The sequence below is a fragment of the Doryrhamphus excisus genome, linkage group LG3, assembly GCF_037039965.1.
Source record: "Doryrhamphus excisus strain RoL-2023G ecotype Guam linkage group LG3, RoL_Dexc_Guam_v1.1, whole genome shotgun sequence".
Lineage (NCBI taxonomy): Eukaryota > Metazoa > Chordata > Actinopteri > Syngnathiformes > Syngnathidae > Doryrhamphus > Doryrhamphus excisus.
This window is the reverse complement of record NC_136359.1, coordinates 9,616,333-9,633,206: the sequence shown is the minus strand read 5'-3', so window position 1 is coordinate 9,633,206 and position 16,874 is coordinate 9,616,333. Positions and strand designations below refer to the sequence as shown.

The following is a 16,874-nucleotide window of genomic DNA, read 5'->3' as shown; positions in this document are numbered from 1 at the left end:
CAACCCTCATATTTCAGCAAGGGTTTGTTTTACAAATATCTTCCTCAAAGGAGCAACTTTGAAAATAACAACCAAGAGCAGTAAGGCTTTCCAAGGTACAGTGCATCCGGAAAGTATTCACAGCGCTTCACTTTTTCCACATTTTGTCATGTTACAGCCTCATTCCAAACTGTATTAATTTAATCTCTTACCTCAAAATTCTACACAAAATACTCCATTATGACAATGTGAAAAAAGGTTTTTTTTTGACTTTTTTAAATTTATTAAAAATAGAAAACTAAGAAATCACATTTACAGAATTAGTCACAGCCTTTGCCATGAAGCTCAAAATTGAGCTCAGGTGCATCTTTTTTCCACTGATCATCCTTGAGATCTTTCTACAGCTTAATTGGAGTCCACCTGCAGTAAATTCAGTTGATTGGACATGATTTGGAAATATAATAACTGTCTATATAAGGTCCCACAGTTGACTGTGCATGTCAGAGCACAAACACCAAGCATGAAGTCAAAAGAACTGTCTGTAGACCTGCGAGACAGGATTGTCTTGAGGCACAAATCTGGGGAAGGATAAGGAAAAATTTCTGCTGCTTTGAAGGTCCCAATGAGCACAGTGGCCTCCATTATTCGTAAATGGAAGACGTTTGGAACCACCAGGACTCTTCCTAGAGCTGGCCGGCCTTCTAAACTGAGCAATCGGGGAAGAAGGGCCTTAGTCAGGGAGGTGACCAAGGCCCCGATGGTCACTCTGTCAGAGCTCCAACGTTCCTCTGTGGAGAGAGGAGAGCCTTCCAGAAGGACAACCATCTCTGCAGCAATCCACCAATCAGGCCTGTATGGTAGAGTGGCCAGACGAAAGCCACTCCTTAATAAAAGGAACATGGCAGCCCGTCTGGAATTTGCCAAAAAGCACCTGAATGACTCTCAGACCATGAGAAACAAAATTCTCTGGTCTGATGGCTTTCTTCCCCGATCGCTCAGTTTAGAAGGCCGGCCAGCTCTAGGAAGAGTCCTGGTGGTTCCAAACGTCTTCCATTTACGAATAATGGAGGCCACTGTGCTCATTGGGACCTTCAAAGCAGCAGAAATTTTTCTGTATCCTTCCCCAGATTTGTGCCTCAAGACAATCCTGTCTCGCAGGTCTACAGACAGTTCTTTTGACTTGATGCTTGGTGTTTGTGCTCTGACATGCACAGTCAACTGTGGGACCTTATATAGACAGTTATTATATTTCCAAATCATGTCCAATCAACTGAATTTACTGCAGGTGGACTCCAATTAAGCTGTAGAAAGATCTCAAGGATGATCAGTGGAAAAAAGATGCACCTGAGCTCAATTTTGAGCTTCATGGCAAAGGCTGTGAATACTTATGTAAATGTGATTTTTTTGTTTTCTATTTTTAATAAATTCAAAACATGTCAAAAAAAACTTTTTTCACATTGTCATAATGGAGTATTTTTTGTAGAATTTTGAGGTAAGAGATTAATTTAATTCAGTTTGGAATGAGGCTTTAACATGACAAAATGTAGAAAAAGTGAAGCGCTGTGAATACTTTCCGGATGCACTGTACTGCACTCATTGGAGCTCGGGCTAAAAAATAATAAAGCCGCTACTACTCTCTTAGCATTCATTATACTGTATATAGCAATATAAGTCTGACTAATGGTGAACACAGAACTCATTCTCTCGCCAACTTAACACTCAAAAGGTAGACCTGATAAAAATACAGACCTGCACTATTACAAGTTTAAAATGAAAAAAACAACTATTTCAAAGTTTTCCCTTAATGCATTGCATCTGAGCAATGCATTCATTCTGGGCAGCATTCATTCTGATGGACAGAGGCAGCATTGCAGTGCCATCCCCCATTCTCGATGCTTCTTGTCCTCCAATTAAATACTTTACTCAAATGAAATACATTATGGAACATTTTAAAATGTTGTTTATGTTTTCTTTATGTTTATCATGTTTTTTTAAAACTAGTTTTGGTCTATGTTTAGCATGTAGTATTTAGTGTGTAGTGTGTTGAGTGTTAAGTCGCTGTGTGATGAGTTTAGTGTTGTTTGTCAGACAGTTATGTTGTGTAATAACGTCCTGCAGTTTCCAATGGGTTCCAATGAGCTCATGGACATGTGCACGCTGTAGTATGCCATTTACAAAAATTTACAGTAGTTCATTTCCGTTTTTACAGTTATTTAACAATATAAGTAAGTACTTCTACAAGAAAAAACCTTCTCTGACAGGAAGTAACCTCAAATGGAACAAAGACTCTCAAATGTACCGTCCACAAGTCTGCAATAAGAAGAGGAACATTTTAATGTACGTTGTTGATCTCTCGACTCTGTGTTCTTGTAGGTGAACGAAGAGACAGTGGAGAGGTTGGTGGTCCAATACCCTCACATCGTGTTCAGCACAGTGATGCAGGACTGCAAGAGAACCCTGGAGAGGGCTTATCAGATGGGCTGGAGCCCCAACGCTTCCAATGCCTCGTAGCTATGGCTGGATTATACACACACACAAATACACACAAATACTTATGTATGTATTCACAAAAGGACCATTTTTATCACAAACATTGACAGTGTGCAGCACATTTTCAGCTCAGTTCAGTTTGCTTTTCATTTACCGTTCAAACATGCATATGAACACCAGTCTACCATTAGGTTCTAATTCAACCAAAGCTGGTACGTTTATCATCATCCAGCCCAAAAGCAACAATACGCTGCTCCTTTTTACTTGAGGGTGTCAAGATGTTGCGCTCTTGTGGTATTTGCTACAGCGAGGGAAAGAATACCAAACGTTCGTAGACTGAACTGGATGCAGAGATGAACGATAAAAACGGCAGTCTCAAAGAGAACAATCTACAAACATCAACAGACAAGTCCTTTGAGGCGTTCACTTCCTCCTAGGCGACGCCCACTGGAGTCGAAGACCGCAACAGCGACGTCATCGTCTTCTACGCTCCCGGGAGGGTCTTAGGACAAATGTGCGATGTTTATCTTGACTTTCTTGCTCGTGCGGTATCGTGTTAAGGGATTTGTGGATTTCTGTGTGTGTTTAGATCTTTTAAATGTTGTCCTGGTGGCACACACACACACACACACACACACACACAAGATTGGCTCCAGTTGCGGTCCACCCTTTTGCAACTGAATAGCAGGAAACCACATTGATTACTTGTCTAAAAAGTGCATGATTAGATTGAGATTGGCATCTGATTTAGTGACTCCGTCTGAAAAAGATCTCAAATTGGAATGAGCATCTGCATGATATGACAGCAATACTCGTTTTTTTTTCTTTTTTCCATCACATTGCTGGAAAAAGAAGATGCCTCCACTGAAACATCATCCAACATCTTTACAGTGGAACCTCTAAGGTCGAACAACACAATCCATTTTTTGGATTATCCTAGCGATGAATGTGTATAAATATTACATTTATACAAAAAAAACTTTGTCAAACATAATTAATTAATTCGTCCTTACTTTCACTCATAGTGAATCAAGGAAATGTAGTTCAAATCCTGTCCTATATTTTATATTAATGCCGACATAATGTAGCCATACTTTGCCACTTTCCCACAACATACTAATTAGCATTTCTAGTTCTTATGCAATTGCTTTTTTCTTCTTTCCAGTCTTGTGGTGACATCACAAAAACACACAAAACTGCCAAAGAAAAGAAATTCTGATATTCTCACAAAATAACATTCGAGGCATATATTTCCAAGATGTTTTCAACCTTAGAGGTTCTACTGCATTGACCAAAACCACTGTATATGATTTTATAATCATATTCAGGTCAAGACCTACTTGGTCTTGACCTGTCAAGATGTCAAGATGACCTGTCCTACCTGGGACCCAATCTGATGAAGTATTACTTCCGACAAAGCTTGTCAACTTAGGAAACCTGCCTTGGCAGATAAATGCCACCTAATCAGTCTCACAAAATAGATATGTATCTTCTCCTATGTTATCATATTCCCATTGTATGCCCTGATATATTCCTATCCATATACATATAGTAGTAATTTGGATTTACTTAACCTTATATTGATATTGAGCATATACTCGTAATGTTAGCTTTGTAGCAGTTGAAAGAGGGATTTCTCGGTGATAGGGATCACATGAAGCAGAAGTCGGAAGTAGCAGAGCGTTGATCATGAGCCATCAGCATGTAGACGAGTGCAGACCAGCACAGGGTCCTTTTTGACGCCTTCACCCCCCGCCCCCCAACCAAAGTAGTCACCCAGCTCAGAACAATAGCTTCTTTTGGACTATACCAATGTACAGTACAATGTAGTTTGAGTACAGCAAGACTTTATACGGCTTAAGACGTTTTCACACAAGTAAAAAGTTGATTTTCCCCTTGTCAGGATTTGTAGACGTTCCCAGACGGGGGGGGGGGCTGCTCCCACCGTCTGTTTTTGTTCTTTTCTAATCCCCCCTACACACGTTCTCCTCTCTCTGCTAGATGTTGACATACTTGATTCTTGATTTGTTAAGGCAAGCGTAAATGACTGCATTTGCATAAAGATGAATAAAACACTACAACTTCAAACTTTGGCTCGCTTTCTTTTCTACGTGCGTGAAATTGAGGCGGCACGGGATATCTAAAACAGCAGGGAAATATATATATATATATATATATATATACTTTTTCCCTCTCATTTTTCATAAGAGTGGAGACAGCTCTTGGCTGCAAGCCTTCGTCTGACTCGTTACTTCAATGACATTTTTAGACCATAATGAGTATGATGGTCAACATGGTAACATTAGCAATCAGAGAGGATTGCATATGTGCAGATAAAATGTAAATAAGAATGCCAGCACACAGCCAAAGGTCACCGAATGTGCTGCACAAATGGAACAGAGTTTATGTATTGTTAGAAATAAACATGTCTTCCTCAGATATAAGAAATCGTTTGTTTATTTGCGACTAAGATCAAAGATTGTGGTTGTGGTTTCAGAACATATACACCCACATAATGTTGCTTTTTTCCGCATTATTCCTGTTAGAATACTCATAGTGTAGTATTTTTAAAAATGTATTAAATATGTATCAAAGGTCACAAAATATTTCAGAGTTGTGCATCATGGTTTGAACATCACTCACGGTTTTCAAAAACATTAATTAATAAATGGTCACTGTATTGTGGTTGACTGTAGTACAAAAATATAATATTAATATGCTATTATAAAAAGTAATATGTAGTATTGTGGTCACTAGGTCGCCAGTAATGTTACCTCAATGAGACATCACCTTAGATTACATGACCTTAATACTGCATGGAGTCAGCCATGGCATAGTGGGGAATAAAAGGTTCTCCCATTTCGTGTGGAAGTGGTAAGTTTTCAGCTTCTTACTTTGTCCTTCTTCCCTACTTGGTTTAAAACCCTTTCTTAAGTTTGGAATAAATGGCACCAAGAAGTGCTATTGTGCACTTTATCCACATTTTACATATGAATTGTATATCTACACTGTGTATCCAAAGTAATGTAAGTCATCTATTGGATGCAACAGTGTAAGGACAAACATCAACAGCACTGCAGCGCTAACAGTCACATCATGCTGGGTTAAACTATTCGCTGAAGAAAATCAAAACGATCAAGACAACTTCTCCCATGTATGTAGCTAATTGACTGTTGGCAAAAGTATGTCCTTTATTTTAAGACTTCTTGTGAGAAGGGAGAGAAATGAAACATTAGAACACCATAACCTCAGTTTTCCATAATAGCAGACCTTGAATTCTGTCTTTGAAACCTCTGGAAGTAAATGTAAATAACAGAAGGTCTGATTTTAGATTTAAAGGGTTTCAATGATGTTGAATGAAGGGCAATCATGTTCACTGAGTTGGAGCTTCCAGAACGGCCTTGCATGTTTTGTTAGGTCCGCCATAGAGGTAAGTTAAGCGTCATTAAAGGCAGTCTATGTGATAATGCTGTAATATAAGTCAGGTTTGTTTCCCAGTGTTAAAGACGCTTTTGCAGAGAGAAAAACGCTCTCTTTCAATGGCTTGTCCGTTCATTAGCCGTGACAAGCAGAGACATGAATAATTTGCCCTTTGGCTTTGGCTCCTCTACATCTGGTTAAGGCCTTCTCATTTCACGACGACACCACTTTTTAATGTCTTGGCTACAAATGAGCTGATCTCCTCCGCACCACATTTCCCCATTTCTCTCTCTGGGGTAAATTATGCAGCATGGTGAATTTTAATGCCGCCAATTAGCCCCTCTGCAAATGTGAGTGTATGCCATCGATTCCCCTGCTGATTGAGGTGGATTCCATCAATGCTTCGCACTCCTCGGACTTCTGCAATATTCATCAAGGTGGAAAGGAGGCGTTGGATTGAGAGACTGCCCTCTGGAACGGAGAAAAGACGCTACATGGTGAGGTTGCTGCAAACGAGAGGTTGTAATTAAGCTGTGTAAATATTCATGCGGTCGTTATACATTTTTAATGAGGTGCTGGGAAGAACTGACACTGACCATGCAGGGGGTTGTTACGTTGGACCTGCAAGGACATCTTTGAGTTAGGGGGATGAAGTCATTGCTGGCAGGATCCCATTAACCTGAATATAAGACGCTTTGTTTTCCAGATAGGAAAGTCAACAAACCAACAGGTTGTGCGAGTTGGAGCTTTTCTTCCATTCACTCACACAGACTGGTGTACTGAAAACACAACAAGGAGCCCCTTATAAAACGGTTATGATACTATTTTTAACCAATCCTAGTGACCAGTGGAGTCCAGTCTTCAAACATTTTCAAAAAATGGGTCTTGACGAAAAGCAGGACGGACGGAATAACGGAAGGTCCTGATACGTCCCTTTACCGTCTTACGTCAAATATAGGATTTTGCATCCGGGTAGTCAAAGACAAATTTGTAATTGAGCAGTTTATTGGTTCTTTCCAACGGCGCTACTGGGAATTTTCCACCAGGGTTGTCCCAAGTCTATCCTGTCTCAGTTACAACCTCCGAAGGTGGAATATTGATGGAACGATGACACAATACGGGGGAAAAAGCAAATTAATCCTAACTTGAGTGTAAAAGGGGCGAATGATGCATGGCCGTGTGTCCCAAAAAAGATTTATGTAAACTGTTTGGACAAAAATCTTGGGATTAATTAATCAGGTTGTTGGCCAAGACCGCTTCAGTCTTCATCCTTCCCAAGACAATTTGGACAATTGTTCCAAGTTTGTGTCGGAGCAGTTTTGGGAAGATTCCCAAGGCAAAATTCAAGGTCCGTTATTGGATGCTTGGATGACTTTGGTTGGTGTGGAAGACCTGACAGAGACCCGACCTCAACCCTCTTTAAACATATATAACACGAAGGACAAAGTTCCCATAGATGCACTCCAAAATGTTGAGAAGTAATGGAAGAACTCCAGATTGTCTTCCAGATGTTTTTTTTGTCCATAATGAGAACCTGCTTGTAGGACATCATAATTGATCTTCTCAGTTTTATCCCATTCATCTTCCTCTCAAACGTTTCATCAGCAGTTCTCATATTGCATCCCTTGCCTCGTGTTACCTTCCTGTTCTTCATGGTTCTTCTGCAAAGGGTCTGTTCTGGCAACTCATCCACTGCTTTCCCCCTTTGCCCTCTCCCAACTTAGATTCTTCATCTCTTTTGGAACCAACCCTCATAAGATATTCCTGACTCCAAAGGAACCTGGGCAGTTCTGGCCCAGGCCCTGGTTTGATTTACGTTAGTTGGTTTGTTTTCTTCGATTTGTGTCCTGAGGTCGACTGCTGAACAGTCCGAATTTGGAAGCCTGGAGCTTGGAGTTTGCATGTTCTCCCCATGCTTGGGTTTTTTCTCGATACTTTGGCGTCCTCATGCTGTCCAAAACATTTCATGTTAGCTTAATTCGAGTGATCGGCTGGCGACTAGTCTGGAGCGAACCCCACCATCAGCGAGGATAGGCAATTGCTGCCATTTGTACATGACATCGGATCTCACCATGCATCAAATGATATGATTGCAGGAATCCGTGTTGTCGGCTTGTGTGTGAAATACACAAGCAAATAAACGTTTGATTTTTATGTCTCCAATGGTGCCAATTTTGCGGACTATCTTCGGAAAGACGCTAGGGTTTACTCACGCTAGGTAATCCATGCAATGTTTGGGCTGTTTTGAAACGTAAAAGTCCTCTTACGAGGAATCGTTTCTAGTCCGGCACGGGTCAAACGGTCCTGTGTGAGTGTCCCGGTCTCTGCATCTAGAACTTGGACTTCAAAATGATGGATTCCAACCTGAACCGGAAGCTACAATAAAACCAGCACTCTGTGCTCATAAAGATAAAAATAAATGAGATTTGTTAATCTGCTAAAAATGTTGATGTAATAAGCTCTGGCCGCTGGACAGAATGTTAAAATGTGTTGCCAAGGATAATGTAGTCCCTCAAATTCCCTCCATGTATTCTAGATGTTGTCTCTTCGCTCTAACGGGTGTTAATTGCGGCATTTGGGGTGGAGCCGGGCCTAGCGTCTTTGCAGCAAAGGTTAATTAGGAACAGACAAAGCAAAAGTATGTCCTCATATTTATTTTTTTTCCATCTTGGCGAAAAATGAGAAAGACACAGCGATTGGACAGGGAGAGGAACAATTTTTCTCTCCAACGATCCTCATTTCCATGCACGCTCCAGCGGCCGTTGATATGCAGATGTGGCCAACGGATGACATTTAAAAAGTAGTTAATTGTGCAAATCTTTGTTTTACACCAGAAAGGTCGGGGATAGGGACAATTTCATCTTCCAACGAACACTCCCTCCCAACGCCCTTCCTCTGGGGAACCAGTAGGTTAGCGTATGAATATTTAGATAAAAAACTGTTTGGGATATTTCTTTGAATCCAACAGGAGATGACTCAGCAATCGGCCTGAAGAATTCAATCAGTCAATGGAACTATTGGGAATTTGTCGGATATCTTTTCTCTAATACGGTTTGGAAAATAGAATGGGGGGAGCGGGTTGGCTCCTAACGTGAAATGCGGACGAGCAAGCACCCGGTATTGAAGATTCAGCAGGTGCACAGATTGGAAATTTTACACCTGGTTTCTCCTGAATAGCACAAATGGGTCTATAATTGCTCCATTTCATCACCCCCCCCCCCCCACCCCACCCGTCTTGGTGACATTAAGGGGAGCTTGTTTTGGGAACAAAATACAGCAGGGATATTTTACATTGTATGTGGCTGTAAAAAATACATACAGAAGCGTACATATCTGTCTGATTGTGACCAAAGAACACATTTTTCCTCTCCATGATATCCTTCAAAAGCTTTTTTTGTTGATTTTCCATTATTAGTACTTCTTTGTTGGTTTTGCTTTCCGTCCAGGACACCTAGACTAGAAATCTCAAAAGCTTATTGTAGTTGAATCAGTTATAGTCAAGTACATGTTATGTAGCTTGGATGCTAGAATATACTAGAATAAAAGTGCTTGCAGAAATGTGTCAGGAACCGTATCTCCAGTTTTGTCTTAGGGCTCGAGCACTGACCAGTGCGAAAGCCCTATTGTAACCGTAATGTTTGTTTTTGGTTTCCATGCAAAATACAAAGAAGATGTTTCTTCCAGATTTGGAGATGTTTTTCATTACTCAGTCCTCGATAAAGTACGACATGTGATTTAGCTCACAACTTTTTGGATCCTACATCCGTCTTTGTGTGCTTTTCATTCATTAGAACGCAGGCCTGTTCAGGAGCTACAGATGGTCGGGTCGAGACCCCAGCGGTGTTCTGGGGGTCACCCGGCCCAACTGCTCTGACATGTCAGACATGCTGGTATGCCTCGTCACTCCCCACTTCTCCAGCGTAACAAAGGTTTTCGGCCAGCTCCCCTCTGGAGCGACAGGCCCAAGTGGCTTGCAGGGACGTGAGGCGTGACGGAGCCCCAGCCTCAAGGCCAAGCGTGTGTGCACCCCCTCCTCGTCAGAACCTCCTTTCAAAGCCCCCACAACCACCTCCTTTTTCCTTCCTTTCTCCGGTCCTAGTGTCCATTTAATCCCCCTTCAGTTCCATCTCTCCACACTCAAAGCCGCCAATCGACCCTTCTCCCTCCTTCACAACACATTCCACTTTTCATTTGCCTCCCACAATCCTTAGCTCCTTACCTTCCTTGGACCCCACCTGCCTTGCTTTCTGTCCAGGAGTGCGTATTTCACACCCTGCTGGCTGGACAGGCTCAGAGTGATTTCCCAAGGTGCCGAGTGGTGATGTCACAACAGCCAGGATATGGACAATGAACACTGGTTCGTCTCCATGTTTAGAGTCGGAGAATTAACAAGTCAGATGATGCTTGCTGCTCTTTCCTCTGCCCTGTGCAATAATGAGGCGTATTGCTACGCTGCTTTATGGTTTATGTTGGACGCATTATGACCCCAGAGGGGCTAATGCGTGCTAAGCCAGACAAAATGACAACCATCCAACTGTGCGTCATGTGAAAAATTGCGGATTCAGTCAACCCAGGATGCAAGACGGGGTGATTGTTTCCCTCTGTACAGACTTAGCACGGGTGTCCGGTGTCTGTCACAGGGTGGCCATCATCTTTATGCTATTTTGTACTCAAGTAAAGGTGTAGAGTAAAAAGCCACTTCTTCTTTCTCTTCGGGCTTTTCTCTTCAGGGGTCGCCACAGCAAATCAACCGCCTCCATCCAATCTGTCTCTCTCACACCACCTACCCTCATGTCCTCCTTCACTACATCTATAAAACTCCTCTTTGGTCTTCCTCTATGCCTCCTACCTGGCAGTTCTAAACGCACCAATGTATTCACGATCTCTCCTCTGGACATGTCCCAACCATCTCAGTCCGGCCTCTCTGACTTCATCTCCAAGGCCTCTAACATGTAAAGTCCCTCTGATGTACTCGTTCCTGATCCTATCCATCCCGGTCACTCCCAATGTGAACCTCAGCATCCGCGTAGAGTAAAAAGGTACTAATTCTTAATTTATTTTAGTGGTTTTATTAATGATTTTCTTTTTTAATTGTTTAAAATGCCATTTTCACATATTTTCTTTAATTTTGTCCTGCTTTTAGCTTGGCTATATTATAAATCACAACACTATTCAATCTATCTCAATTTAAAATAAATGGGCATAATTTAGAATATTTTTCAAATTGACCAGACACAGTATTGGTATCACTGGTATCAGGTCGTAAAGGAATTCGCTGGTATCACACATCACCACTCACAAGCGTTGCGACACAATGGATTCCAGTGGGTGTCTGTGTCTCTTGAGGTCACTGGTGTGTGAGTGACAAGAAGAATAGCCTCGGCTCGCTTGGGTTAAGTTGTATGGCACAACCTTTTGGTCTGCATGTATACATTTCTAGACCCCCAAGTATTTTTTCTCAGGAAAAATAACCATGAAAAACCTCTGATTGCATGTTGATGCACGGTTGAAACGTGTTGGTGTGGCCTTGTCATGTAAACACATTAAAACAACATCATTTAAAAAATCAGCTTTCATATTAAAAGTGTTGTGTTCAAGGAAAGAAGGTAAACTGAATGGGAACAAAAATGTATTTACACAACCAGTGGCTTCTTCTCACAGCCCCCACCCCAGCTTCACCCACATTTACTTGCACGCGTTCACACCGCCAGGAGCTAAAGTCACCCCCCCAATGCAACACCCCCACTGTTGTTCACAGGGCATTCCTATACTTGGCCAAGGCGGGTGTTAATTGCCTGGCTCAGGGTCACTTCCACGGAAGCTACATGGGAATGTGCAGCATGGTGCTTTCCTTGCCCCGCTGCCGCCAACAGAGGGATTTGGAAGAACAGCTTTCCAGCCCACAGTCCCAATTCCCAAATGGTGCAGGAAAATAAAAACCTTTATGCGTTTGGTTATGGGTTTTTTTTGTTCTTTTCTCTGTCCTGCTTCATCCAAGCAGCTCTTTCTCCTGTCTGATGGAGGCCATTTATAGCTGCAAAGAACTTAATTAATACAACGGCACATTCTTTTTCTCCAAGCTAAACATGCCCAACAATACCCTGGCACCTTCTGCAGTGCCTAGGAGTGTGATGTGTGTGTTTGGAGAACTTCAGCATATGTGTCCATCTTCCACAAGACCTCTCCACCCATCGTAAAACCCTTAGAAAAAAAAATCACCATAACAGGAATTAATGACAGCTTGTCTCCTCACAGTCATTCTTTGCATTTTTAAAGATCCTGTTGTTTATTGTGAGAGCAGATACCAGAAAACAATAGCATTTCCTCGTCCATGCTCGGATATTCTATGTTCAGTGGAAGTCATTCACTCATGTTTTGATAAAAACAATCTACTACAGTAAATGTTTGTATTTGGACAATGTAAGCGTAAAAAAAACAAAAGACTTGAAACGCTGTAATATCCAAACCAGGTCAGTCTTGGTGAGTACAGATCATGTTTGGAAAACTTGATGATATCTGATTGGCTTCACGCTTTTACCTGGTAGATAACGTGTCTGTGGAATGTTTATGCTAAGCTCTCTTGATGGACACTTTCCATAGAAGAAGATGAACTGAACTCATCTGGCTCTCGGTATTCCCACTTTGCGGATGGGTTTCCCCCTCTCTCTTATCTGATATCTGATTGGCTTATCCTCCTCCTCCTCCTCCAGCCATCATTGATGGCTGGTTTTTGAGGAGAATAATATTGTTCCGTGAACTAATTACTCATCACATTAGACAAGATGGTCAAAAGTGTGTGTGTTTTTTTTAAGGATGCTTATTTTTTTTAACCACTTCAGCACACAAATTTCCAGTTTGCAATTTCTTTTTTGGCCTTCACACATTTTTCAATTCATTTATATTAACTGTCTCTTGTTTTACATTTTGTTTTGTTTTATATTATATAATATATTTTAAACCTGTTTAAACCACTCAAACCTTTTCAATTTTTTTATTTTGAAGTGCCTTTTAAAACAAAAAAGTTTTCAAATGTTTTTAAAAAATGTAATTTAAAGAACAAATTTCTAAACAGACCAGGGTTCAATTCCACCTTCGGCCATCTCTGTGTGGAGCTTGCGTGTTCTCCTCGTGCATGCGTGGGTTTTCTCCGGGTACTCCGGTTTCCTCCCACATTCCAAAAACATGCTAGGTTAATTGGCGACTCCAAATTGTCCATAGGTATGAATGTGAGTGTGAATGGTTGTTTGTCTATATGTGCCCTGTGATTGGCTGGCAACCAGTCCAGGGTGTACCCTGCCTCTTGCTCGAAGACAGCTGGGATAGGCTCCAGCACCCCCTGTGACCCTCGTGAGGAAAAAGCGGTAGAAAATGAATGAATGAATTTCTAAACAATCAAATTCTACAAAAATTACATTTTTACAATTATATTTTATTTGTAGATTTATACCTAAATATATACAGTTGTCCTTCTTTTATAGCAGTTAAATGGTTCCACACTGGACTACCATAAATAAATTTCCAAGTAATGTTAATAAATGGAATATTTTTGTACTTAGCGCATAGAAAACCAGTTTGACTTTCTGTTTTTTTTAAACATTATTACAGCCCTGTAGACATAACATATAGACACCTTTACACTCCTATCATTCACTATTTATAACACATTCTGCAAGTCTTAATGTTGCTCGGACTGCGAGCTAGCAACCCAGGGAGCTAGTAAGCTAACCAGTTTGACTTAAATTTAAATCTTGAGAAGTCTACAACTTACCACTTCCACATGGATTGGGAGGTGAGTTTTTTTCACTTTTGGACATGGCATGTAATGTAAGATTTGGTGCCATTACTGCCACCTAGTGACCAGAACACTACCTATCATTTGTATTGCAATATGGTTTGACTAATAATAGAACATATTCTACCATGAAACATTGACCATTTAGTTGTGAATTTTCTGAAAAAATGGATTTCATATCATATATATTTCTAATATAGCAGTGTCTTTTATTAAATGTGGAGAAAATGAAAGATATACTTTAAATCTAACACTGGATTTATCTGAAACCTGTGGCCAGTCAGTCAGTCAGTGTTGACTTCACCCAAGTTCTTATGATTCTCTTTTCAAAAGATTTATGTGATAACTTTATTTTACTGGGCAAAGTTCATGGAAATCTTGCAAGACTGATAGTCTAATAGAATGTCTAGTGACTGCTTAATCCCGCTACTTAGCAGCCTGAACACAAACCAACCAACCTTTATTCTGATCAACGCTGCAGACGTGTGCCACTCTGCTGCACAGACACGCTCCATTCTAATCCCAGTCTCATTCAACAGACCGCTGGGCATGTTTGGGGTTGAGGTGGGGGGTTTGCAAAAAAAAATTGCAATCAATGATCATACTTGGGAAAACAATACAACGTTTCTACAGCAGCTTCTTTCTTTGTGCAAACATGATTCAATCACCCCCACACTCAAAAGGTCTGGTCTTGATTCCAATAGCCTCTCCAATTTCTGTCCCATATCCAACCTCCCCTTTTTGTCCAAAATCCTTAAACGTGTCATAGCTGCTCAACTACAAACTCACCTCAACTCCAACAGCCTGTTTGAATCCTTCCAGTCCGGCTTCCGTCCCAAACACAGTACTGAAACAGCTCTTCTTAAAATCACTAATGATCTTCTTACCTCCTCCGACTCCGGCCATCTCACCATCTTCATCCTCCTAGACCTCACCGCAGCCTTTGACACCATCAGCCACTCCATCCTCCTGTCCCGGCTCAAAACCAGCCTCAACATCACCGACTCTGCTCTGTCCTGGCTCCAGTCATACCTCAAAAATCGTCAACAGTTCGTGCACATAAATAGCTGCTCCTCCTCCAAAGCCCCTTTACCTCAAGGTGTTCCCCAAGGTTCGGTGCTTGGTCCTCTTCTCTTCATCTTCTACATCCTCCCACTTGGAAATATCATCCGTCGTCATGGCCTCAATTTCCACAGCTATGCCGATGATATTCATCTTTAAATCTCCACCACCTCCATCAACTCCAACATCTACTCCACCCTCACCAACTGCTTAACTGACATCAAAACCTGGAAGGAACACAATTTCCTCAAACTTAATAGTGACAAAACAGATATTATCATCATTGGTCCCAAAAACATCACAACACCCACCCATAACTTCTGCCTCAAACTCGACAGCACCACCCTCATTCCATCCCCACTCATCCGCAACCTTGGTACCCTCCTGGACCCCACCCTTTCATTTGAACCCCACGTCAAACAATTAACCCGGACAGTATTTTTTCATCTTAAGAACATAGCCCGACTCCGTCCATCACTTACATTCGCTGCCGCTGAATCCCTGATCCAAGCATTTATCACCTCCAGAATCGACTACTGCAACAGTATTCTTTACGGTACACCATCCAAAACCCTCAGCAAACTACAATATATTCAGAACTCAGCTGCTCGCCTCCTCACCTCCACCTCCTCACCCGACCTTCCCTCCTTCAAAAAAACAACTCAAAAAAACTTTTTTTAATGTTTAATATTTTATACCTGACTGCTGTGCCCCGCCCCGCTTTTAGCCTTGTTTTTAGCTTTGATTGAATGTATGGATATTGTATTTTAATGCATCGTTTACTCTGTTTTTACTCAACTTCATTTTTATTTCTTATTTCTTTTTTTCTCTACTCTAAAGCATCTTTGAGTACTCTGAAAAGCGCTATACGAATAAAATGTATTATTATTATTTATTGTGATCTGATGGTGCACTTCCCTACAGGCCCCCACCCCGCCCACCCTTTCTCTGATTCAGGACGACGTCTGTCTCACTCTCTGGAAGGAAGATTCTTTTACATGAAATGCAGTCAAAAACTTCCCCAACCTTTTATCGTATTATGCTAATGGATTTGCACTACCAAGTATCTCAAAGTAAAAATACAAACACAAAGTGCGACACTGAGCAGTTGGATGGGTTTGGTACCTTGGTTAAGGCTTCCTGGCATCTTTGTTCAAATTTTACATTTTGGAAAATATAACCTTACAGGTTATTTTCAGGTTTAGGATATGTGTGTGGGTGTGTGAGTGACAAGAAGAAAACCTCCGACACACTTGGAGAGAAGTTGGTTGGTGCCACCTATTGGTTTGTGTATATTTCTTGGGAAAAACAGAATTCGGTCAATTAAATTTGGCCCCAGGGCACCCCATTGGAAATTTTTTTGGTAGTTTTCACATGCTCAAAATCCAGCAAATTGTGTGTCTCCTGGGGAACATAATGGACCATAAACATTGGCATCTTTGGCCCGGCCATATTTGTGGCCATGACTGTATCTGGTAACCAATGTTGTCCGAAGAAAAAAATGGTAATGGTAATGGTTTTATTTCATTTGACCATGCATCAGATTACAATTGAATGCATCACATAATCAGTTCACAGTTCCACATGTTCAAAAGGAGTAGGAAGAAGCAAAGCTTATTAAATCCTACCCCTCCATCTGGTACTTTTACAATCAGTAACTGTTACATTTTTTTTAATTATTTGTCCCCACTAGGGTCGCTGTCGCCTATCCCAGCTGTCTTTGGGTAAGAGGCCGGGTACACCATGGACTCCTTCCTTTCCAGGTCTGTTGTATTTCCGTCTCATTCTGAGGCATTCAAGATCCATTTTGAACACCGGCTTAAGTTGTTACTTTGCAAACATGAGAAGTGACCCTTCTCTGGCCAGACTCTTGAGGTTGCGGCCATGGCTCATACTTCTTCTTCTACTACTACTTCCAGCTCTCGGCCCTTCCTTCCTACCACAAACTGGCTCCCACGTCGCACATCGACCCAAAAGCTCATTTTTTCCCTTCTCCTTTTCTTCAACGCCATGATCCGCCTGACCTCCTCGGATAACAAATCTCTCCCTGCGATGACAGGAGTGACTTTTTTCTCTCTTGCTTTCTTTCTTTCAAGTGATGAAAAGAGAAGTATATCGACTTTGACGGCCG

General features: G+C 41.4%; 1 protein-coding gene across 3 annotated transcripts in view; it reads left to right on the top strand.

Moving 5' to 3' along the window:
- Window positions 1-3,139, top strand: part of fbxl17 (F-box and leucine-rich repeat protein 17) — a 235,595-nt gene extending 232,456 nt beyond the window's left edge. For all 3 annotated transcript variants that reach the window (XM_058071437.2, XM_058071439.2, XM_078789605.1), the window contains one exon: window positions 2,353-3,139. In XM_058071437.2, the coding sequence (XP_057927420.2) occupies window positions 2,353-2,490 (138 nt within the window). In that variant the 3' untranslated portion in view covers window positions 2,491-3,139. The remainder of the gene's footprint in view (window positions 1-2,352) is intronic.
- Window positions 3,140-16,874: the final 13,735 nt, after the last annotated feature.